The sequence below is a fragment of the Monodelphis domestica genome, chromosome 1, assembly GCF_027887165.1.
Source record: "Monodelphis domestica isolate mMonDom1 chromosome 1, mMonDom1.pri, whole genome shotgun sequence".
Taxonomy (NCBI): Eukaryota; Metazoa; Chordata; class Mammalia; order Didelphimorphia; family Didelphidae; genus Monodelphis; species Monodelphis domestica.
Window position 1 is genome coordinate 578590701 of NC_077227.1, and position 25490 is coordinate 578616190.

Sequence of the window (25490 nt, forward strand, 5' to 3'; positions counted from 1 at the left end):
ATAGATTAATGGCAGAGCTGGAAATAAAGAATAAAATAGACCTAATTGGAGTCAAGGATTAATGGAAAACAGTGTAGAGCATGGGCATTTACAGAACTGTCTTTGAAAGCTATGTTCAGTAGTACCCCTTTGTCCATTGGATTAAATGAAAATGCCTCATTTTTAAGGCCTAGAATGAACTAAATGATCTTCCTTCCGGTTCCAAATCCTATAGACCTCTGATGGATGCACAATTGGGCTCCAAACTACCCTTCTTGTCTCATTTCTCTCTACTCTCTTTCACCAATTTGACATTCAATCCAAACTGGCTTTGAAAGCCAGACATAGTAATTTGGACTTAATGAAATAAGAAACTATTAGAAAGCCATTGCAGTCTCTTGACAAGGGATTGAACTATATAAAACATCACAGCATGGTCTAAAATTCTTACTGCAATTTTAAGATATCCTGTATCAGAAGAAAATTCCTATGAATATAGGAATATCCAGATAATTGGCATTAACAAAAGAAAAGGAGAATAATCTGTAGATTTTACATTAGAGTATTAAATAACTGAAATTTACCAAATTTTTCTTAATTTTTAAATTTTTAATTCAAAATTCTCTCCTTCAAGTCTCTCTCCCATCCAGTGAGAAGGCAAGCCTTATGTATATGAAATCATGTCAAACATATTTCTATATTAGTAAAATTGTAAAAAAAAAAAAAGAAAAAAAAGAAAAAGGTAAGGAAATTAAAGAATGTTTAAGAAAATTGCTTTAGTTTGTGACCAGAGATCATTAGTTCTATATCTGGAGGTAGATAGCATTTTTTAATTGTAATTCCTTTGGAACTGTCATGGATCACTGTATTGATTGGAGTAGCTAGGTCTTTCATAGTTGATTATTGTTATTTTATTGGTTTTAATGTGTACACTCTTGTCCTGGTTCTGCTTCATATTACTTTGCATAAATTTATATGACTTCTCAGGTTTTTTTCTGAAACTATCCCATTTGTCATTTCTTACAACCTAAAAAAATATTTCATTGGGGGCACCTGGCTGGTTCAGTGGATTGAGAACCAGGCCTAGAGACGGGAGGTCCTGGCTTCAAATATGACCTCAGATACTTTCTAGCTGTGTGATCCTGGGCATGTTACTTAACCCCCATTGCCAGGCCCTTACAACTCTTCTTCTTTGGAACCAATATACAGTATTGATTCTAAGATGGAAAGTCAGGGTTTAAAAAGGCATTTCATCATAATCCTATACCACAACTTATTCAGAGATACCACAACTTATTTAGACATTCCCCAACTGATAGTCATCCTCTTAATTTCTAGTTCTTTTCTGCACCTAAAAAAGAGCTGCTATAAATATTTTGGCACATTTGGGTCATTTCCCTTTGAACTCTTCAAAATACAGATCTAGTATTATTAATATTAACGCTGGTTTAAGGAGTTTGAGTATAGTTTTGTAGCCCTTTAGGCATAGTTCCAATTTGTTCTTCAGAATGGTTGGATCAATTCACAACTCTACCAATAGTGTATCAATGAACCCATTTTTCTTCAACCTCTCCAGAATTTGGAAAGTTCATCACAGTTTGTGATTGAGAGAGAATTTAATTTTGATTAAATTCAATGACATTAAGTCCTCACTATGTGCAAAGTATCATCCAATACAAGATAATTTCAACTCTAAAATTACATATGTGTATATATAACTGTTTTTGAATTATAAAACCTACTGAAATGCCAGTCGTTGTCATCATCAACTACATTACTTATGATATTTTAATAAAGAATTTATATAGCATTTCATAGAAGTGTTTCACATATGTTGTCTTATTTTGTACTCACTGTAGTCCTGTGAGATAGGAGCTATTATTATCGTGATTTTAAATGAGGAGACTGAGGTTAAAAGAAATTAAGTAGATTATGGAAAGTCATAGCCCTATTAAGTATTTCAGTCAAGATTTGAAATCGAGACTTCCTAACTATGGGTCCAGTGCTCAATCATTTCACCAATTAGCTGCTTCAGGGTTAAGATCAACTATGTGAGTAGTTGAAAGAAAAGAAAACATAATTCATCACCAAATTAGGATTATGAGAAGGAAAATATAAGCGTCCTACCTGAATATTATCCTTAATGGTCCCCTGGTTTAATGCTGGAGAAGAAATATTCACACAAGATTTGCTGTCTTTAGAGGATGTTTCATAAGGAATTTAAAATTGGTTTTGCCAGGCACTTTCCATAAATAACAGGAAATGGTGATTCAGGAAGACATATTGATATGGAAGAAAAAATCTACAATGGTAGAGACTTTGTTGTTTAATAATTTTTCAGTCCTGTCCAACTCTTCATGACTCCATTTTGGGTTTTTTTGGCAAAAGATACTACAGTGGTTTGCCATTTTATTATGGAGCTCATTTTACAGATGAGGAAACTGAGGCAAAAAGTGTTAAGTGACTTACCCAGGATCATAAAACTAGTTAGTAACTGAGGTCAGATCTGAATTCAGGAAGATTAGTCTTCCTAACTCCAGGCCCAGCAGTCTATAAACTGGGTAACCTAATTATTGTTATTAAAACTTAACCATATAAGTAAAAGAAACAATAACAAAACCCATGAGGCAGATTTCAAATCCTAGAAGATATTAAAAGGTATCCTTCATTTTTTTCAAGTGGTTAATTTTCTCTTTCACCTACTATTCCCACACAGAAGAAACTTTAGCTTTCTTTAAATCTGTCCACCTGTGATCTCTGAAGGGGAAAAAAAAGGGGTGAGTTAGGTATATAGGGAACTCTTTCCATGTGCTTGTGCCTATGGCTTACCTCATCAAGAAGACATTACCACCCTTAAAAATGGTTTGTGCCAGAATGTCAACTACCAAAAAAAAAAAGAAAGAAAGAAAGAAAAAGCACCAGAAAATTGAGAAATGAATTGTTAGAGGGACAAAGTTTTGAGAAGAACAATATCACCAAGTGGCAGAAAGAGCTGGGAGGAATATTTTGTCTCTTAAAAACAAAATATGTGAAGAGATTAGAGGGCAACTAGACTACATTTGAACTGAGATATTCTGGAGAAGAATCTCAAATCCCCAAAAATTCTTTAAAGTGGTTTCCTGTTTTCAAGTTCCTTAAGTTTTGCAAGACTGGTCAGAATCACTTTACCTAGGTGATAAGAAACTATAGCTGATAAGACCAGCTTATATAGTGAAGATAACATTGCCTTCAAAAACAATATCAACATTTAGATTTTATTAGTTAACACAAGCTGTAAGATCATGAACAAATAATTTAAACTTTATAAGCTCTGGTTTTCTCATCTATAAAAATCACTTTTCAATTTGTTCAACAGATAGTCGCTACTTTTTTCAAAGCATTATTATATGCCTTGGGAGAGATACAAAATTTAGATAAAGATGTCATCCTTACTCCAATGGATCTTTCATTCTAGAAGATGCTGGACTATACTGAGAAAGCCTTAATACACAATACGACTAGAAAATAAGAACTATGGCATAGAAAACTGCTGGCTGAGGAAACTCTAACAACATCTTCTCTTATTTTAAAGCATTGGCTAGGACACTGGGAAGTTAAGTGATTTCCTCAAGATAACTATCAATATGTGTCAGAGGTGGGACTTGAACCACAGTTTGGGGCTTTGAAACCAGCTCTGGAGCTACTATACCAGGTTATATTTCCTTATTATATACAATATTCTACAATGTCCCACAAATGCATTAAACTTTTGCAGAAGAAATGCCATGTGACATTCTAAGGAGCTGATTATAAACTCAAAGGTCAGGAATGAATTCATGGAGAAAATAGAATTTGAATTGGGCTTTACAAAATTATAGGAATTCAGCAGGCAAAGAGAGAGAAAGGGGGCATTCCAGCTACAGGTACATAACCAGAATAAAGGGACTTAAGCAGGAAATAGCAGGTAGTGTTAGAGAATAGAAAATAGACAAGCTTTTCTAGTCATCAGTAAGGGTAGAAGTTGGCAATATGAAATAAAGCTTTAAAAATAGGTTTGTTTCAGATTATTGACCTTCACTATCTACTTTCAGTGAAAGAACTGATGGAGTCAGAATATAGACTGAAGCCTGCTCTTTTTAACTTTCTTTTTTGTTTGTTTTTTTTTCATAGTCTGTGTTTACTTTTATAACATGACTAATATGGAAATGTGTTTTGCATGACTGCACATATATAACATATCAAATTGCCTTCAGAAAGAAATACCTAAAAGGAAGAATTTGAAACTCAAAAACTAAAAAAGCAAATATTAAAATGATTATTTAAAATGTAATAAAAACAAAATAATTTTTAAAAGATTATCCATCTATCTATCTATCTATCTATATCTATATATATATAAAACTATTAAATTTGAACTTAAAAAAGGACAAGATTGTTGACCTTTAATCTCTACCCAAAGAGATATTAATTTTACTCAGGAAGTTGTAGGGAACCCCGGAATATTTTTAACATGTCTAGATCCAAGAATACTTTTACTATCTACCCAGATGGTTTTGAGGAAAGTTAGTTGCATACATTAAAGTTCTTTATAAATGTGGATTATTATGCTCAAATAAAATATTACCCTTTCATCTATGAGTATAATTTGAATGCTGAAAGGGGAAGAAAATCAACCTTTGTGTACAGAAAAATGAATCAATTTTTGAAAGGTGGAAGATATTATACTTTTCGTATGTAAACAATGTGATTACAAAAAAAAATGGCAGAAAGAGAGCTTTTTTACCCACAGGTACATTCAAATTGACCATATTTAGGTATAAAGAAATAATGAAAACAAAAGGAGACTAAGAATCCTTTTGAGGACAGAGAAACGACTGAGACTACAGGGCAATGTGGTTCATCAACCCATGTATATGTAACAATTTTATAGTTTAAGAAATTAAAACTTAGAGTCCTAAACCAAATAACTGTATAAAGACTGTTTGTGACTAACACAAAGGATTTAATAAGTTTTCCTGCATAAGGGAAAGATGAATCATGAGCAGTATGAGGCTCTGATTTGATCTATTTGGAGTGATGCTAAGTGCCCCAAAGAATCAACAATTGACTAGAGGGAGAGGAGTTTAGAAAACATTAGGAGCCATTTTAAAATGCAGCAAAAAAGTCTGCTGGCAGAAATGCTTTAGCTGCTGGACTGAGATTGATGATTGTTAGAAGGATGAAGTTTATAGAAATGAGTTGAATTCTGCTTATTGGGTTTGACAACTTGAGGGGGGTGATTCTTTGGAGGTGATGAATACTCTATTGCTATCTATGCTTTGAGAGGGAGGGGGAAATGGGGGGAAGAAAATAAAAGCTCTGCATCTACTGTGTTGTAAGAAAATCTGGAAGCTGAGTAAATGAGGTAGCATCCTGATCACTGAAGATCTAACTTTGTTGGCATTTCTCATAGAGGAAACTTAAAGAGTTTTGCTAGACTTCTGTTTTGCTATAAGCAAAACTGAGGGTTGCACAGATGAACCAGCAATCTGCTGAGTGAAGAGCTGGCTAGATCTCTTCAGAGAGCCACCCTGAGGAGCTTTGCAGTTCTCTAGGTTAAGGAAACTTTAACATTACAGTAGTGAAATACTTAATCAGCTTTCTTTTAAGGGTGATTGTTAGCTTCATTCAAGAGTGGTGGCTGTGCCCCACCTGAGAAGTTACCCCACACTTTGCTCAGGGGAAAAGGAAAACCATTCTTTTATGTGTTCTATTTTTATAATGTAAGAGTGACACAGATGACATAATTTCACCCTAAGATTAACCAGATTATTAGATTAAATTAGAATTCCTCTTCATCACTCTGCTTTTATCTAGAAGGACTCTCAGAATTTAGATAAAATCTGGGGAGAGGTTGCTATCATTTTAAAACTACTACCCAGCTGCCTTAGACTCAATATAACATTTCATTGACTTCCAGGGGTAGGATTTCCTCCCTTTCCCCAGGGCTGGGTGGTTGTCAGGTCCCAGGTTCCATTACATATCAAAGGCATTCTCTACAGGGAATACCTGCATGCCATAACTTTCTTGTGGGAAGATGACCTAAGGAACTAGAAGATGAGAGTTGTGTGTCATTTTTTCAGTAGCAGCCTCTACGGTGACTAAACCATCTACTAGAAGTTGGCAACTTCCTTACTAGTCCCAGTTCTCACCAATTCAGCTTCTTCCAAATCTGTATCTCCTGAGATCAAGTCTCTGGAAAACTCAAGTTCACTCAAGCAATAGTTTGCTAAATGATATTCTAGTGACCCATGAGTGTAATGGCCCCTCCTTAAGCTCCCAACATGCTGGGAAATAGCTAGATGCTAGAAAGATATAGTTGATTCCTGCTGAGAGCATGACAGACCTAGGTAAAAATGCAAACAATTATGCAAATACAACCTCCTGGGGGGGCAATGGAGGAGGTACATTGCAAATATAGAACTCTCCTGCTGTCACATTTCTCAAGTGCTCATCTTCAGGAAAGAAGGGAACCACCCTAGATCATAAGAAATTAGAGAGTGTGGAAAATATTTCATCTCCTAAAATATTCACCACAGCAACATCCTTCTGTCAATATTATTTTTGCCAACAAAACATAGTTGGTGGCCATTAACACAATGATGATAGAGGACATAGATTGCTTTCTACTTGAGTGGTGGTGGGGATGGGGATGGATGACTGTCAGATAATTTTAGGTTTGTGACTTAAAATCTAGATTTAAATGGTCACCAAATAAAATTCTTGTCAGTCTGGAAATTTATAGTAATTTAATTAATATAGAGGGTAGGAATTTAAGGAGAAGGGGGAAAGAGGATATAGGATTTCTCCTACCTGGCCTATGCCAGGGGGAGTTTTAAACTCCCCACCTCTAGGTCTCTGAAGAAGATTAGAGGCTTCTGAGAGGAAAAAGTTAGAAAGTAAAGGAGGAAAATTCAACCAGAAACTCACCACCTAACTGGACAAAAGCTTGTAGCCACACTACGATGCCAAAAGGCTCAGCACGAATCTCTCAGCTAACTCTTCACCACCAATCAGGGAAAGAGAAAGAGAGTCCCCTTGAGGGATGAAAAATCTCAAATATATAGACCTTTCATCCTTGTGTCTCCTCCTCTAAATTTTCACATCTACCAATCACATTAAAGGCTTTTTTTCTCCAGGACTGCCCATACTTTTAGTTCTCCCCTTCTTTAATTTGATTATCTCTTTAGAGTTACTTCACACTTCTTTGTTAAGTTCACCTTTTGTGGGTTACTTGACCTTTTTGTGATTAATTTAACCTTTATAGTTACTTAACACCTTTTTGTGTTTGATCTTTAGACTTAGCTTAAAGTTCTAGCTTCACTATAAGGTGAGAACTAAGTACCTTCATTGTTCAATCAGGTCTAAGTAGGGTGGAGTAGTTTTTAAAGTTCACAAGATATAATATTGGAATCTGTAGTACTATAAGGTACCAACTTGACATCATAATTTTTCCCTATGGACCAAAGTTTTCTTATCTGTAAAATTAGGAAGATTGTATTAGATGATCATTATGGCCCCTTCCAGCTCTGAATCTTATAGAACTTGCTGTGCCATTTTGATTTAATTTTGCTTAATCATTTTAAATTTATTTCTGTGAAATGGCTTTGGTAGTCTTCCCTTCCATCTTCTTCATATCTACCTCCACCCACCCCCATCAAGACATGTTATATCTGGAAAAGATCTTGGGTTACAGAATGTCACAAGTTTTGAAGGAAACGTAGAACATAGGAAGAGCTGAAGATACATGTTATTTAAAATATATAGCACACAATTGTATGGGTTAGAAACAAGCAGAATATAGAATGTTAGAAGTATAAAAACATTTCCTGATGGAATTGGAAGAACAACCTACTGTTGAATAGCAAAATGCAGACTATGTTGCTTTTGATCTTTACAAGGCTAAGCTTGCCAGTCTTGTAGACAGTTAAAACATACTCATAGCAAAGAGTAGTTTTATGGAGTATAGTCCCTGAATTTTTCCCAGAGGGTCAAAGAACCAGGTGGATAGGGAATTTCTCTCTCCTCCACTGACCAGGGCATTTTGTGGAGAGTTATTTTACTTGCACAATAGGAGAGAGTACACAAAGAAAGGGAGAGCCAGTACCAGAGAGAACAAAGAGTAGGAAATAACTTCAAGGATCCCAATCTCTGACCACAGAGAAGAAAGTTAGCTGCCCATGGATTCAAGAGAGGATTAACCATGGTAGTTAGGAAATGAATTGCAGAGAAAAACAGATCCAAAGAGCCCAGTTGATCAATTCACTCAGTAAAGATACTATAACTATGGGGAATTAGCATGAGGACTTTATGAGAAGGGAAAGAAAGGCCCTGAAGTTGTCTGGGTCACATAAGTTCCCTATGTGTGCCTCACTACTAATACACTCTATATTGTTTCCCATTTTTATGGACACTGCTTTCTTGTGGAAGAATGCACCCTCTAGTGTACTGGAAATGTGGGAATGTTTTGTAGACATTGCTTTTCCTTTTTTCTGTCTTGTGTAAATTGATTCCTTGTTTCATTTTATTTATATCTAGATATTATAATTTTATTTTATTATTTATTAATATTAATATTAAAGATCAGCTCAACAATGTGGGGTTTGTGAGATATACTTTTCTGTAATGGTACCTTTTTTACCCAAAGTCACTGCCCACTTGGGACCCAACTTCCAGTCTCCTAGTGTTGAGTTGAAGCAGTATACTCAAAGAGGTGCTACACTGCTATTAAAAGATGGACCACATTAAAAAAAATATAGACCTCTATTTCAAGGAGGAGTTCTATGGTAAATAAATGCTGCAATTTTCCATGTAGAATCTCCATTCTCCTTCTCTTGTTTAATTCTAAACCTAATTCCTTGGGCATTTGTAGTACCTGCTCAGCTTATAGATAAAAATGAATGAACTTATAAGTTATCTATCCAATTTTGAATCTTGGTCTGGACAATGTGATTTTCCATTCACTTTGTTTTTCATTTGTAAAAAGACCATTTTGAGTAGTTAAGAATCTCATCCAATGAACTCTGCAATGTTTTGTTTTGTTTTGTTTTAAACCTTTACCTTCTGTCTTGGAATCAATACTGTTTATTGTTTCCAAGGAAGGAGAGTGGAAAGGACTAGGCAATGGGGGTTAAGTGACTTGCCCAGGGTCACACAGCTGGGAAGTTTCTGGTGCCAGATTTGAACTCAGACCTTGGCCTGGCTGTCAAACCACTGAGCAACCCAGCTGCCCCCTCTGCAATGTTCTAAAACTTGACTCATGACACATCATGTCATCTGTATCACCTGGGGAATTTTAATGCCTTTAGTGAAACTCTCTTATTCTTAGTCTTCATAGAATTCTCTCTGTGACAGAGGTATGGGGAGATCTTTCCATATCCCTCTTTTAGTCTTTGCTTGATGGTGATCAGAGTTTATTTCTGTTGTAATATTTTTCAAATAATATTATTTAATTTTTATTTCTGCATTGAAAGCATCTTGGGAGACAAGAGCCTTTAAATTAGTACTTTATTATACCAATAATCAAAACTTTTATAGTCAGTGAATTATAGAGTGGGTTCTTATGTCCTTTACATTTGTCATTTTTATGAAGGTAAAGACATGACTTTTTCTTGAACATATCTTGAAATGTTCCTATAGAAGTCTTTGTCATAGATTTCATCAATGTGTGAGAAAAGTATACACATTTAAAAAATGAAAAAGTGAAAAAAGGTATAAAAGTTGGGAGTTAGTGATTTTCTCTTAGTAGTCTTTTTTCTAGATTTAAAGGTTTCATTTTTCCCCTTGTATTTTGGTATCTTTCTCTGTTTCAGATACCTATTCATTGATCCCTCAACACCCATGCAATTATGTCCACATCAGGATAGACCATTACTATGTACACTTGATCCAATCCAGCTGGCTTTTCCACTTTTGTTCTCTTTGGTGCTATTCCCCCCTTTTCTATGAGTAAATCTGGAACTGTAATATGAGATTCCAAGTACGATATCTCCATTGTCCTTCATGATGAAAAGTGTTTTTCTATATTCATATTTAAATATCTCTTCCAACACTTTTCTATTGCATCTCCTTCCATTTTTATTCTCAGGTACCGTTGGAAGGCTTCTCCTCAAACTTTTCAAAGACTGGTTTTATCTTCCACTGCTTGTAATTAAAAATCAATCAGTAAATATTTGTCAAGTACATACTGTGTGCCAGGCACTGTGTGAAGCACTAGAGATATAAAAAAATTCAAAAGGCAGGTCCTGTCCTTGAGAAACTTACAGTCTAATGGAGAAACAGTTTTCTCTTAACTGCTTATCATTTTCTCTAAGTGATTTTATCTATAGCAGAGCTGATATGGGACAAGGTTGTTCAGTCACTCCTTACTCACTTCACCCATTGCCTACATATGTTTTCAGGTATAAAAATTCAACACCCTTTGCTCTGAGAAGTTGCAACAAAAGTATCTATAACTAATTTTGTGTTGTTTTAGATACTATCCCCCAGAGATAGTGCTCCTTAGAAACCATTCAGTTTCTACATCAATCTCTCCTAAATTTTCAAACCCTTTATCTCCACCCCATTTTTTTCCCTTTCTGGAAAGGATTCCCCTAAATCATCTCTTCTCAACTGTATTCCCCCTAAAGCACAGTGAAATAGCAAAAACAACAAGAAAAAACTGTAACAACTATATATAAAGATACAATAAGCATTTCAAAGATAAAACAACTTTTAATAAACAGACGTTCTTTATATCCAGAGGAAAAGTCTTTAGGCTCTTATAAAGGAGACTAAACAGAGAAAGGAAATATGTAACTACTTCCTTGGCATGTAGCCCAGGTGAGTAGCAATAGTTAGTGTCTGTTAAAGACATGTCTTGTGCTCATCTGGTCTACACAGTGTCATATATGGAATACTGTTGTGTGGCGGCTGCCCTTGATCCCAAGTCAGCAGTCTGACTTTATACTGGTTCAGGAATGCTATCCACATCAGAAATAAATCATCTCTTTCTTGTTAAGATATAGACCATTCTATCTTGAAGGGGGTGCAGCTCGGTGACTCGGTGAATTGATACTCAGGCCTAGAGACAGGAGGTCCTAGGTTCAAATCTGGCCTCAGACACTTCCCAGCTGTGTGACCCTGGGCAAGTAACTTTACTCCCATTGCCTAGCCCTTACCACTCTTCTGCCTTGGAACCAATATACAGTATTGACTCCAAGACGGAAGGTAAGGGTTTTTTAAAAAAAAATTTTTAATTAAAATTAAAAAAAATATATATATATATATATACCATTTTATCTTAAGCATATTGCAGTGTTTTCTATATCTAATGCTTTCCGAATTAAACCACCACTTCCACTATCATTACTGCTACTGTGACTGTTACTACCACTTATTGCTATGAATATTACTATAATAAATGCTTATACCTTAGTGTGGTTAAAAGAAAAGTGAACCTTCATGAAAATTCCCTATACCCACTGCTAAGCATTTGGTTGACCTCCAGATGATTAATCATTCATCCCAGACTTATGACCTGTGTTTGACTTCTGAAAAATACCAAGTAATGTACCTTAATTTTAATTGTGCCCCAACCTTTGTGAGGTACTGTTATGTTAAAGCTGGAGTGATTATCTGCCTGCCTCCTATCACCACCCATGTATTTATTTCTGTGTCTCTCTCTATTTTTCTGCTTCTCCATCTATCTCTCTTTTTATTTCTGTCCCTTTCTATCTTTCCTTCTGTTTCTATCTTTCTCTCTCTCTCTCTCCTTCTGTCTCTCTCTGTCTCTCATGCCTCTGTCATAATCTCTATTGCTATTTCTTTCCTTCTTCTCTCTCATTCTTTTTCTGTCATTTTCTTTGATTCTGTTTCTCCTATCTCTGTCCCCATCTCTGTCTTTCTCTTTCTCTCCTTCTGTCTGTCTATCTGTGACTGTTTCTTTATTTCTCTGCCTCTTATGTCCTTATCTCTCTTTCTGTCCCTGTCCCTATCTCTGTTTCTGAGAGTTGATAGATAGATAGATAGATAGATAGATAAATAGATAGATAGATGGATAGATAGATAGATAGATAGATAGATAGATAGATAGATAGATAGATAGATATTTAGGATACTTGCCAAAGGATGAAAGGGAAGGGAATGAGCAGGAAGTACTTGGTCTCTAATATGAGAGATCCAAGGAGAAAAAAGGGACCAAGAAGGTCAGTCCCTCCAGGTTATGTAACTAATAATTGAAGCTTAGACTATTTTAAGAAGAAAGCTCCTTAAGAAGAATTGGTTTAGTCGACTCCTGATCCTTGACATAACTTCTCTTTATTTGATACTGGTCCTACTATCTTCCAAATAGGTACTTAGGTTTGTAGATGTGAAGTAGACTCTTCCCTTTGCCTCACCCAATATATCCAACCAGTTGCTAATCCCTGTTAATTCTGCTTTCACAATCTCTCACATTTGGTCTTTTGTTTCTTCTCTCCCTATAACCATCCTAGTTCAAACTCTTATCTCACCTTGAGTATTCTAATAACTAATTATCTTCCTATAGCTGGTTTACATTTCTTTTGCACTCTGGATTCAGTTTAATTATTTACTTTACTAGGTTCAATCTCAGCAAATTGGCAAGCCTTTTTATTTCTAGTGGAGGTTTAGTGTTCCACTTACATTTCTATTTAATCACTAACCTGTTGTCTGCTCTCATTGCCTTGGTAAATTCATCTTATTTTTCTAATGAACTTGTTATTTTAAGTCAAATTTTATTTTTTTTAATCATCAAAAATACCCCTTTCAATCTACAATTGGGAGTAAAAGAAAAACAAAAACACAAAATACATCATCAAGTAAAACAAATTTCCTTATTGGCCATGTCCAAAGTGGGAAATGTATATGTTGCATTTGTGTATGATGGAATGTGTGGAATGGCAAAGACTGGAATTGCTTAGGCTGTGCTCAAGTCAGGGAGTTGCATCTTCAGAAACCTTCGGTGACATACGGTATCAAGCTTTACCCAGACCTATCATGTAAAGGAGAGTGTTTGGGGGAAAAATAACAAAGAATCCTTGGTTCTTATTTATCAAAAATATGACTACATTTTGAGTGTATAGAAGGCCTTCCCAACAAAAGGATTAAGTGTGGGATAGATTATCAAATAGGATCTCCTTCCCCAGAGGTCTTAAAAGATAAATGTTCATATCTTTCCAGGAATAGTCATTCAGTCAAATAAAATTTATGAAATTCCCACATGTGTGAAGAACCATATTTGCTTCTTTATAAAATGTAACCCAGAATGACAGAGATCTCATCCCATAAGATTTATCTTTAGGCAAAGGGAAGAAGGTATCTACTTAAGGTGACCTTTCATGGTGTCTGTACTATTTTGTGAAGTTAGGAGTAAATGCCTCGTTGATAGTCTAGCATCACTGAGTCTAAAAAAAGAGGCAGCAAGGTGAATAGCAAAAACCCCAGATGTGGAGTTAGAAAACCTGTGTTGAAATTCTGGTTTCATCATTTTTAATTGTTCTTTTTAAAATATTTTATGTTTATCATGTAAAACACACTTCCATATTGGTCATTTTTATAAGAGCAAACTTAAACATAACAAAAAGCCCCAAATAAATCCATAAATACACTGATGTGGAAGATAGTATGCTCTGGTCTGCATCCATTTGACGCCAAAAGTTCATTACCTTCAGCTGGCTTGTTAATTTATTGTGTGACCTTGGATGGATCATCCATCTCTGTTTTTTCTTCTGTGCATTAAAAGCTTGGGACCGATGACCTCCAAAGTCCCTTTCAGTAAGGGTATACTAGTAAATGTTTAACAGCTAACACTCTAGAAAAAAGTATGCATAGTACACTTTTAAGTTTAATCAGCATTGTCATTTTCTTCATCACTTTCTTTTATCTTATATGTATACGGAATATATATGCATATATACATATATTTATAGTCTGAATTCTGATTTGTAGCTTTTTAAGATTTCTGACATGTAAATAAATGTTCACACACAAAAAAATTTGATAATTGCTTCTTTTGTCTGATTTTTCTAGCTCTAAATATGGACTATAATATAGACACTACAAAGCTGACAGGCTACATTCATAGGCTATCAGAGATGGAAACATCCACAATATTCATTTATCCTTTAGACAACTTTTCAGACAGGTGTTACTCCACCCTCTTCTTCAAATATGTCAAATTATGAAAAACTCACTATTTCACATGGCAGCTCATTACATTTGTAAGATAATTCTAAACTGGTAGGGATTGTTGGGTTTTTTTCTTTATATTGAGCAGAAATTTGTTTTCCTATAACTTCTACTTACTGGTTCTATTCTCCTTCCTCAAAGATGCATAAAAGAACAAGTAATAAGAGGAGGTGACCCTGGAGATGGATTTGCATGAGTGTTAGAAGAGTATGTGTTCAAGAAATCTAGAACAGAAAGATAATTATTAACAGAAAATTATAGGTTCCATAGGACACAGTGGGACAAGGAGACATAGAACAATAAGGATTGTGAATGGATAGTCCTGAACTGGGGAGGGATGAGAATATGGGAGGAAATAATTATTCTGATAAGGCTAAGCAACTAGGCACAGGTTCCAAAGATAGTAAGTCATTAATGACATTAATGTTTCTTTAAAATAAAGTTAAATGGTGTTTCCCCATACAACAATAATCTGCTGGAGTAGTCAATTATTTTAACTTGTAAGCTTGCTAAAGGTAGGAACCATATCCTTTTCCTACTCGGTCCTCTCCGAGATTTTATACTCAATGCTTTGTTCTTAGTAGGAGAGGGATAAAACTGTAAATTCATTGGTACAGAGAATTCCTAGAAGAGGAAACTCCTTATACAGCAGAAGGTAATCAATCATCTTGATCACAAGGTTATGTGATCCTTCTGAGGTCACAGAACCATTATGTGTCAGAGACCTGACTTGAACATTTGTCTTTGTGATGCTGAAGCTATTTAAATTTATCTATTCACGTTTCCATATTAGCTTCTTTTGGATATGCTTAATTAATGTTTTTTTAATTATATGGAATTTAAATAATCTTTCCATGATTTTAAGAGCCTCAAAATAATTTGGAGGTGGGGTAATCTAGCCAGCATGTCCAAAATATAATTCCAAATAACCATTGTTGTTATTTATTTGTTTCAATCAAGTCCAAATCATTGTGACTCCATTTGAAATTTTCTTGGCAAAGATATTAGTGGTTTGTCATTTCCTTTTCTAGTTCATTTTATAGATGTAGGAACTGAGTCAAATAGGGTTAAGTGACTTATCTAGAATCATATGGTTACTTAAATATCTGAGGTCAGATTTGAACTCAGAAAGATCTAAGTTCAGACCCAACACCATACTCTAACCAATGTAGCGCCTAGCTGCCTCACCAAATGACAATATACCTTTGTTGTAACTTAATTCTTGGATTGGACAGCTAAGTGGTATAGTGGATGGAGTGCTGGGGCCTGGAGACAGGAGGACTTGAGTTCTAATTAAATCCATACTAGCTCTGTGTCTGTGGTCAAGTTACTTTACTCCATTTGCCTAATTTCCCTCATATATAAGATAAGCTAAAGAAGGAAATATAAAACCACACTGGTATCTTTGCCAAGAAAACCTTAGATGAGGTCATAGTAGTTGGAAACAACTGAAAATAAATGAACAAGTCTTGGATGAAGCATCCTGCTGAGAAGTGGTCATGAAAGGGTACCATTTCCTACTGAGAAAGACAGTATAGATATTGACAAGGAATGGATATCGGGAATATGCAGCAGAGAGGAGAAATTTCTTAAAGACTAAACAAAAATGAAATCAAAATTCAAATATATGCACATCTGTTTGCTACAACAATTTTTATGTGTGCATGATTTTGAAGATATTTTTCCCCTTTTAGTGATTATTACAGATCACTGCAGGAATCCTTTAAATATTTATTCATTGCTCCTTACTTATATCATCATATAGAGTGAAATGATATCCTTTACCTGAGCAAATAGATTTCTGGCTGCATATAAAAATCAGCAAGCCCACTGTTAGTAGCAAACTGGTAAACATTCAAATATATAACAGAAAAAAAAAAACAGTATTCCTAGGGGTGAAGTTGGGGATGGGGAGTGAGAGTGGAGAGAGCAAATGAAATCACTCAGGAAGAAATTTCAGAGGAGGAAAAAATGAAAAAAATTTAACATAAGAAAAAGAAAACCATGAACAACATAATTCACATTTTCTGCAAACAAGGAGAAAATGTTTCATTTATAGCGTTAGACAGAAGTGATATAGGAAATATATCTGCTCCATGTAAATTTATTAAGTGCAACTTTCTCTCTCTCTTTCTTTCCTTTAGATAAAAAACCTCTTCATGAAATAAAACCCCAAAGTAAGTTGTTTTTCTTCTTGTGAATATAATTTATTCTCATATTTGCTGCCTCACTGTTATTATTTGTTTAGAAGCTGAGTAAAATTGAAGGTTGTGTGAAAGGCATAGGCCCCTGTGTGATTTGCTTTTGCATATTGGTGGTTTTAAATTGAAAATAAAGACACTCTTCTTTCTTTCATTCCACCCCCACCCCACAATGAAAAAAGTAAATCCTTCTCCCTGCTTCTAGCTGCTTTAAAATCTATTTCTCATCAGATGCCACCTGGGATTCTCATTGCTTGTATCACTGACTTGTAGCTCTGAAATTAACAAATATTTGTTGGTAGGTTTTTATAAAAACAGGTCACAAGCCTTCCTTTCCTTGAGATGAAGTGGGAAGAGAGGAAAAAACCCAGAAGGGGGGCTGAGGTCTAGATTCTCAGTGTATCCCTTAGAAATGGGTAGACAAGCCTCCCCCACTATAACAAGATAAAAGACTTAAACTCTAACAACCTAGAGATGTTGTGAGCTCCTGAGATCCTGATGCACAGACTTGCTTTCTCATGAATGAGAGGGTAGAAAATTAGTAAAAATATTATAACCTTGTCTCATGTGGTCATTCACTGATTTTGTGAAAATATAAGTATTATGTAACTTGATTTTTGTCACTGATTCCCCTGAATAAGCAAGCATGAATTCAGCACTCTGAAAGGAGAGCAGAGACTAGATATTGATCTAGTTTTGGAATAGATACTCATTCTTTGTTTGGTTCAAGGCCAACCTGTTGTTTTGATTCTACCAGAGGTGAGACCCACAAGAGCTTCACCAAAGGCCATAGGAGTTAAATAGAGAGAAATTCAGTTTTTTAGGAGATATATAGTACTGGGAGCATGATGGGAGACCTTGAGGCAAGGAAAGGGATCACAATGATCTGGCTTTGTCATACCAAACCAGTTGATCTCCAGAGCATGTTAAATGAAAGGATTGAACCAGGGTGTCTTGATAATAAGTTTAAAGCAATAGGTGAAGGAAATGGTTTCTTCATAAAATATGCTATTGAAATATATCCACAGAATTTACTTCAAGCAGACCAGCTACAACAGAAATAATGGGCTAAAGTAACAACAAAGTCAGAATTCAGTGATCTCCAGTTGAGAAAGAAAAACAAATTCATTTTTCTTGAAGGTATCCAGAAAAAAGGTACCTTTGGTGGATTTCCCATTCATGGGGACAGGGAAAAAGAGAGGATAGGACTTCCAAAGATATCCATGGAAAAATAAATGTAGACTAAGGTGAGGTACTGTATAATCTTAACATGCCAGAACCCAGGAGAAGAACATTTTCTGCAGGTTTAGGATGAGAGAGGAAAGGTGCTGTCTATATTTCCCAACAGTTAGGAAAATTGATTTTTTTAATGTGTTGAGACCTTGAAAACTTTCCAAATTGAAATAACATTAGCTAGAAATCTGAGGTGTAAGCTACCATTCATTAAACATTAGAATGGGCCTAGAGATTCAGAAGTAAGATTTAGAAGAGAGGGCTCAATGAAGGAAAGAGAGGAAACTATGAGATTGAGTTAGTTATTGGTATGTATGTAGGAAGGAGCAGGGTTATCTGATGAGACTTTTATGAATCTATAAACCTTCCATTTACCTTCCTTACAACCCACTCCTTTATATTTTTTAATGTTTAATAGTAAAATTGTGAAAAACACCTAAAAAGATGAGTTGTGCTCTGTTTTCAAGGGAAAACAAAAAGTCTGTGTTCCCTCCTGCTCCAGTGGCAGGGAAGGTTGATTCAGAAAGGAGAGGTGCCAGCAGTGAGCCAAGTCCTAAGGTTTGCTAGAGGAAGAAAGGAGTGAGGTCATGGACTAAAGATACAAATGCTAGTTTTAGAATCAAAAATCTTGAATTTGAATCTTAGCTCAGACACTAGCTGTGTCACCTATAGTAAGAAACATTTTTATTTAGATAGACTAATTATTTAAAATTATGTGCACCAGGGACAAAAAGACCAGAAAGCTGTCCTGGAGGAGTTTGCATTCTAATGGAGGGAAACAACATATATAAATAGGAGTGATGGGAGGGGTGGATATGGCTGGGAAGTGGAGCCATTCTCTGGTTCTAATCTAGAAAAAATAAAAGCTTCCTTGTCACAAATAGGAAACCCAGGTGATAGGGGCCACATTTGTGGCACATTTGGGGTAGAAGTGGGTTGAAGGATGAGGCTGGTGACCCGATAGTTAGCAACATGGTGAGAAGATAAGATGTTGCATGGAGACCTCATTTCTGGAATGATAAAGTGAAAGCTTGTCTATGAGAATCTCCCAATAGGGATGGAGAAACAGAACAGAAAAGGTTCATGACCAGAGTGTAGGTAGCTTGTTGGGGAAATGACTGGTATTTGACTTCCCTAAACATTGGTCTGCTAATCTGTAAAATAGAGGTAATTATCATACTACCTATAATACTGGGGCACTGGCAAGTGATTTTTAAAATACTAAGTTTATAATAGACTTGTATAATTGTCGTTAGTATCATTATTAGCATATATAGTTGGACAATGGTACCCATAGTTTCACACTGCAACTAAGTTGACCTCAAAGAAGGATATTAGAAGTCGTATGGGATTTTAACCTACTAATGGACTTTGGCCTTAGGTGGAATTAGACACCATAAGGCCTCAATGGAGTTAGTACCTATCTGTACCATATAATTAAAAGAGCAGAAAGAACATATAAATTGCACATTAACATCTTGCTCCATGGGCTGAAATTCTAGAATTAAGGATTTTGGTTTCTTTGAACTAATAATTATTTCCAGACTTCAAGAGAGCTCTAAAAGGATGAACATACCACCTTATCATCAGTTTATTACAACTGACCATCAAGAAAAGGCAAGGCCCTGTTTTTCTACAGATATAAGAGAGACACTGTGGGGTGAAATGGAGAGGATGATCTCTGGGAGAAATGAGAGGGATACTGAAACTGGAGGTAGATGGGTAGGTGGAAGCAGGCTGGAGGCAGCTTTTCCTTCCCTTACTATATTCCTTCATTTGGCCTACTATGCCAATTAAATTTATAAACAGATAAAAGTATACAGGAAAAATATCCTATTTTTTTCTAAATTCCCCATTCTATACTCCTCATTTATATTTTCTTCTAAACTCCTACATTTTACTAAGGAGGAACCTGAATCCAAGAGAACAGAAGTAACTTGTTCATTGTCACCCAGACCCTAAATGCCACAATTAGAAGTGAACTCTGGTGTCCTATCTCTAAGTCCAATACTCTTTCCATTACTAAGGCATGACTCCTGGAGGAATACTTCCTAGTAGTACAGATGTAACTACATACTTCTATTGGGGAAATCCAATTTTGTTGGCCAATTATAGAGTCATAAATTTAGATCTAGAAGGGATTCTAGAACGCAGCCAATCCAACCCTGTCGTTTTACAGAAGGAGAAACTGTAGAATGGATGTTACTTCCCCAAGCTCATACATATAAACTTCTCATGAATTTAGCTTTTAGCCATGGCAGTAAGATTGTTCTCCTCTCCATGCCCCAAAAGCCCATCTGTTTTGTGTCTTTGTGTGTGAGAAGAGCAGGGATTAGACCCTGCAGCAAAGCTTAGATCTACTCTGCTTAACTATGAGAGCAAGGGCTGGCTCCCCCCCTGCTGGGTATGGTGCAGATGCCATCTGCAGGTGCAGGTGTGGTGCCCCTTAAAGACTACAAGCATCAGTGCGGAAGCCAACATGAGAGTTACTTAGGGAATGTGTTTGTTTTGTTTTGTGTTGTTTTTCCAAATAATTTCATGCTTAGTTTGTGTGTCCTGTGCCATTCTAATTTGGTTACATCTGTACTTGTAGCTGTAAACCCCATGGTAACTATTTCTTGTCCTTGGGGACTTTTGAATTAGCTTCCGCTTGGGGTTCTCACTCCTGAGCATCATGCTTAATTGCTGGATATTGCAAAAGACACATTTAAACTATTTTAATGCATGATTTTCTAAAAATAAAACCTGCACAGAAATGATGTGACTACAAAAGACTCCCCACGGGATCCAGCAGGGTTCTTGAAGCTGCAGTGGGTTAAGAGTACTGGGCCATGGCCACTCTGTAGAAGCTGGGCTTGGCTTCAGATGCCATGAATCATCACTGATGCAAAATCAAAGTCAATTATGAAGGTAATTGAGAAACAACCTGTTCCTATAAATAGGCAAACACATGATCTTCTAGAAGCCCTTACAAGCAGGAAACATCCGTCAGAATCTTGCAGGATGAGCACCCTGGAGGACGGAGGAGGGCCCAGCGTCAATTTGCTGGAAAGTCTAAAAAAGAAAAGTAAAGTCTTAAGTGATCTGTGAGCAAACTGTAATGACAAACTGGGGGAAATATGTGCACTGCGTAGCTCATGAAAGCACTTATTGTAAATGAGATAATTTAATCAATTACGTTTCCTAATGTACTAAACCGAATGTTTCATTTTCTGCCTCTGCACATCTTAAATTATCTTCAGGTGCTTTATGAGATTTAATCATAGTTAATAGAAACTTCATTACCATCAAATGTGCTTTCAATAAATGTTGTGTAACAATGTCAGGAGGTGCAGTAAAATATGGTTGGTTTGGAATGGCAGACAGTACTCACCTCTGGAGCTGGGATAAGCAATGACTTTTTGCAGAATTTGGACCTTTTCTGAGTCACAAGAAGCATGGCTCCCGAAGGATCCTCTATGCTCCTGGGTATTGGCCTGTTTAGAAGAATCACCCCAGGGAAGAAAACTGTTCACATTCGCTGCATAAAATAACTCAGCAACATGCATCCTTACTTTCATTCAGCTCCCATAGCCCTAAGGGAAGGACTTTTTATTACATAACAGAACCCAGTGTGATGAATGACCCTGCTTGATAAAATAGGAGTCCAATGACAAATCCCTGCTGAAAGTGGAAGTAAACAGAGAATTCATCAGACAAGTTCTGCACAGTAGGCTTCCTACCAAACTCCTTAAAGGATCCAGTGTCATTTGGGTGACAGAAGCTAGATATCATCTCTCTAACCAGCTCGATTGTTTTTTTTTTGTAGTTTGTTTTGTTTGTTTTGTTGTTTTTTCAGAAAAGATAACTGCAGGAAAAATGACATGAATAAATTAATTGATGAAAAATGAGAAATGCACATAAAGATACCTCAGTTATAGCATCCTCAGGTACAACATTCAGCATTTTGACCCAAGCTCTCTCTTGCAAAGAGTTTCTGCTTCTGCTGAATGGCTTTTGTCCCAACAACCACTAAGCTCCCTTATTCCCTGCATCTCTGGGATGACAGTTGGCTGTTCATGTCTTGTTGGCTTTCTTCCTCTAGTCCTTTAGTGAATATTTATCATGTGGATACCTGAATCCCAAACACTGCCTCTTTCACACACCCACATATTATCTTTGTTTCTGAAGAGGGTTGGGGAAGAAATGTGGTAACCATATATTGGGAGAGAAAGGAGAGAAGTCTGGATTTCTGAGGGGCACTCCTAGGGATCCGCTGTACAAAGAACATATCCATTTTTATGACATGATTGGAAATGTCTTTGACGCAATAGATTGACCTTCATATGGTTTTTGCATTCTAAATTGTCCCTAAATTTGGGATGTGAATTAAAAAAGTGAAAGGCAAAAGACATGGAACAAAATCTGTTTTTTGTTCATTCTCTGGAGTGAATTGATCACCATGAATGATTAGATATGAGCCTATTGCCAAAGAATCAGTGCTAATGTTCTTTAGATGTCACTTCCCACATGAGAAACAGAAGCTCAGGAGAAATTAAATCAGTTGGCAAAAAAAGTTGTAAATAGTGAAGAACTCAAACATAGGTCTTCTGATTTGAAGACCAACATATCTTTCCACTGCCCATATTGCTTCATGGCCCAGAAAGTTGTCATATTTGTCAATACAATGGTGTAGAATGGTGGGGTTAGAAGTTGCCATAGAGGGTTGATAATGAGACAGAAAAGACTTTAGACATGATCTAGTATAACTCCTTCATTGAACAGAAGCACAATGGAAAATACTGGGTTCAAATGGAAAGTTTGGTTTCAAATCCCTCCTATGACTCTAATTCTCTTCCTGACCCTGTGTAAGTTATTTAACCTACCTCTGCCTCTGTTTATTGATTTGTTTTTTAAAAAATTACAATATTGGACAGCCGCTGGGTCAATTTCAACTCCAAATTTATAATCCTATCAAAGTTTAGCCCAGAGAAGTGAAGGAGTGTGCCTGATTTACACACAAGTTATGAGTCAGGGTTTGTACCCAGGTATTCCCTTTAACTCCAAGTCTACAGCAAGTCTAACATGCTGTACTACCATGAGAAAGATCATTTTTTTCTTTAATTCAAATAATCCCATGAAAGCTAACATATCAATTTTTATCCATCTTCTGAACTTCAGATTGAATGTTTGTGAAATCCTTTATTTTTATTTTTAAAATTCATTAATATTCTTTAATTAGCACACATTTATCTTTTTTTCAAATCTCCTAATCAAAAATAGAATAGGAAAAAAAAAACCTTTTTAAACTTTGTAGCATAGTCTAGCAAAACTAATTCCTACATTGACTATATCCAAAATGTGCATTTATTCTCTGTGTTTTGTCTATTGTTTCACTTTCAGGAGCAGTTTTTGGCTAGGCAGAAAAGACTCTAGACCTCAGAGCGTAAAGGAAGCATAAACAGGGTGGGGAAGATTGAAAAAAAAATACCAACTTAGGCTGTTAGAAACAGACAAAGCTATCTCTGTCTCTGTGTCTATTGGCTGGTTTTGGCCATTAATGTTGACTCTAATAAGCAAGCACCATTTAATCCAATAATCCTTATTTATTATTGCTCTTTTTTTGCCAGTCCTGTCTTGATGCTTGGGAAGCCAGAAGCTCCCTTTGCTTATTCCTCTTATACATCTCAGCCATTAAACAGCTGCCTTCACCAGGACTGGTTGTCAATATGCTTTCAGCCGTGACCCAGCTGTGTTCTCCTTGCATATAGCCTCAGAGAGTGTCAGCATCATGAGTCAGCAGTACCCAGGATTTGGAAGGCAGAATGAGGGGGAAAAAAATCTGACAAATGTGCTTCCATTGAATTGCCCTTATCAGTCCTCAGCCCCTGGCTTAGTGTGTCTCTTGGTTTACAGTCAGTTCACTGCTCCTAATGTGCTCTGTTTCCTGTGTCCTTGTCCCCCTCATCCAGAGGGTATAACTGTGGCAAAATGGAGAGAAGCAAAAGAGAGAACAAAAAGAGAGGGACATTTTTACCCTCCTTGCTAAGAGTGACTTTGAAATATATTTCTGGGGTTGTAGGATACATCAACAAGGGGGAACATGAAAGAATGAAGAGTCTTTGATCTTTAATCAGGGGATATAGCTTCTAATCTTGGTTCTTCCTCCTGGTGTGACTGAGAAAATCACTTTTCCCTTTTTTGGGGAGCCCCCGTTTCTTCTATAAAATAAAGGAATTACTCTAGACCAATTGTGTCAAACTCAAATAGAAATGAAGTAGGGAGGGTAGAGCACTAAACAGTGTATGAGAATCCCTGCAGGAGATATGTTGTCTTAGAACTGCAAATATTAACATTATGATTTATTATACTGTTATTTATTTTGTTAGTTATTTCCCAATTACATTTTAATCTCATTCTGGTTACATTCAGGAATGGTGTGGGCTCCCAGTGGCTATGTTTAACACATCTTCACTATATATTCAGTGAAGTTTTTTTAACCTTAAAACCTATGAACCATGTTTTCCATGTGTTACTATCTCTAAAATAGTTTACAAAGCAATCCCTTACTTGGATTAGACTAAATGTGGTCTACGCCACCTTCTTTTCCACTGCCTTCATCTTTCTGGGGCTATTCCGGGTGGGAAAAGTAGCAAACAGACCACTGCCCTGAATCTTTTCTCCCCTCTACTACCTTACAATGTCCTTTTATCTGTTTTTTGCCCTGTGATGCAACTGGTTCTGCTCAAATTCCTCATTCACTCTTAATTTGATAACACCTTATTTTACAGTCCACTGACTTTGTTTAAAATAAATTCACTTTACTTGTGTGCTAAGTGCTGCTCATTTGATAACATAAGTACTATATTAGGGTGCAGTAAAATGCATAGTAAGTGGCATGCAATTACAGAGTAAATATATGATGGGTTTATTTTATCCACTAAGCCAGACTTTGGGTGACATGGTAATTACTTTTGGCCCTATTAAGTCTACTTACCAAGTAATCTGTTAGAAGATTAATTATGTAGTTAGGTGGCACTTACCTCCTTACAGTTCTATATACCTCCCAAGATTACACCTACTTCAGAAATCATCATCCAGGCTAAGGTGAAATCAGGTATGTTGGACTCTAGGGGCCATTTTGGGTCTTCTGAAGAAATGGAGCACAGATCTGTAAATGGGCTGGGGTAGAAGTTCTTAACCTCAGCTCCACAGAACCATCCTAAGTATTTGTGACTACTTTTGGGGGGAGGGGCGAATGGTCTATGAATATAGATGAGGAAAATATATGCATATACATATATGTGTATTTACATTTTTTTCACTAAGTTATACCTGAAATGTTGCATTTCGTTCAAAATAAGATTAGAAAAAAATTATTCTACTAAGGCATCTGTATTCCTCGCCAGACTATCAAAAGAGTCCATGTCACACACAGATACACACACACACACACACATACAAATGTTAAACTTTGGTCTAGAGAAAAGCATAGAGAGTGCAGACTTTTGTGAGGTATAGAGGAAGAAAGATAAATATAGGAATATAGGAAGAAAAATAAATATAGGCATATAGAAAGAAAAATAAAATACCTGTAGTTTCAACTGAGTGATTTTTTTTTAGCTTGCTCTAGAGAATATCTCATCACCCTGCCCTCCAACAAATGATAGGGAGTATATTATCACAACTAATCTCTTTCATAGGCTACATTTATCAATGGAACCATGAACTGTAGTTAAAGCCATGGACTCCTTGATGATTTTCCCAGGCGTATGAATCTCCAGAAGGTAGAATGGCCCTGAGGAAACAGATACTTGATCTAGAGTTGACTACCTGGGTTTGTATTCCAGCTCTACCAATTCCTACTTGTGTGACCTTGGACAAGTCCTTCAC

The 25490-nt window shown here is 36.2% G+C and overlaps 1 protein-coding gene across 5 annotated transcripts in view; it reads left to right on the top strand.

The window, feature by feature from the left end:
- Positions 1-25490, top strand: part of UNC5D (unc-5 netrin receptor D) — an 831324-nt gene that overhangs the window by 692310 nt on the left and 113524 nt on the right. For all 5 annotated transcript variants that reach the window (XM_056813499.1, XM_056813501.1, XM_056813497.1 and 2 more), the window contains one exon: positions 16329-16361. In XM_056813499.1, coding sequence (XP_056669477.1) covers positions 16329-16361 — 33 coding nt within the window. The remainder of the gene's footprint in view (positions 1-16328; positions 16362-25490) is intronic.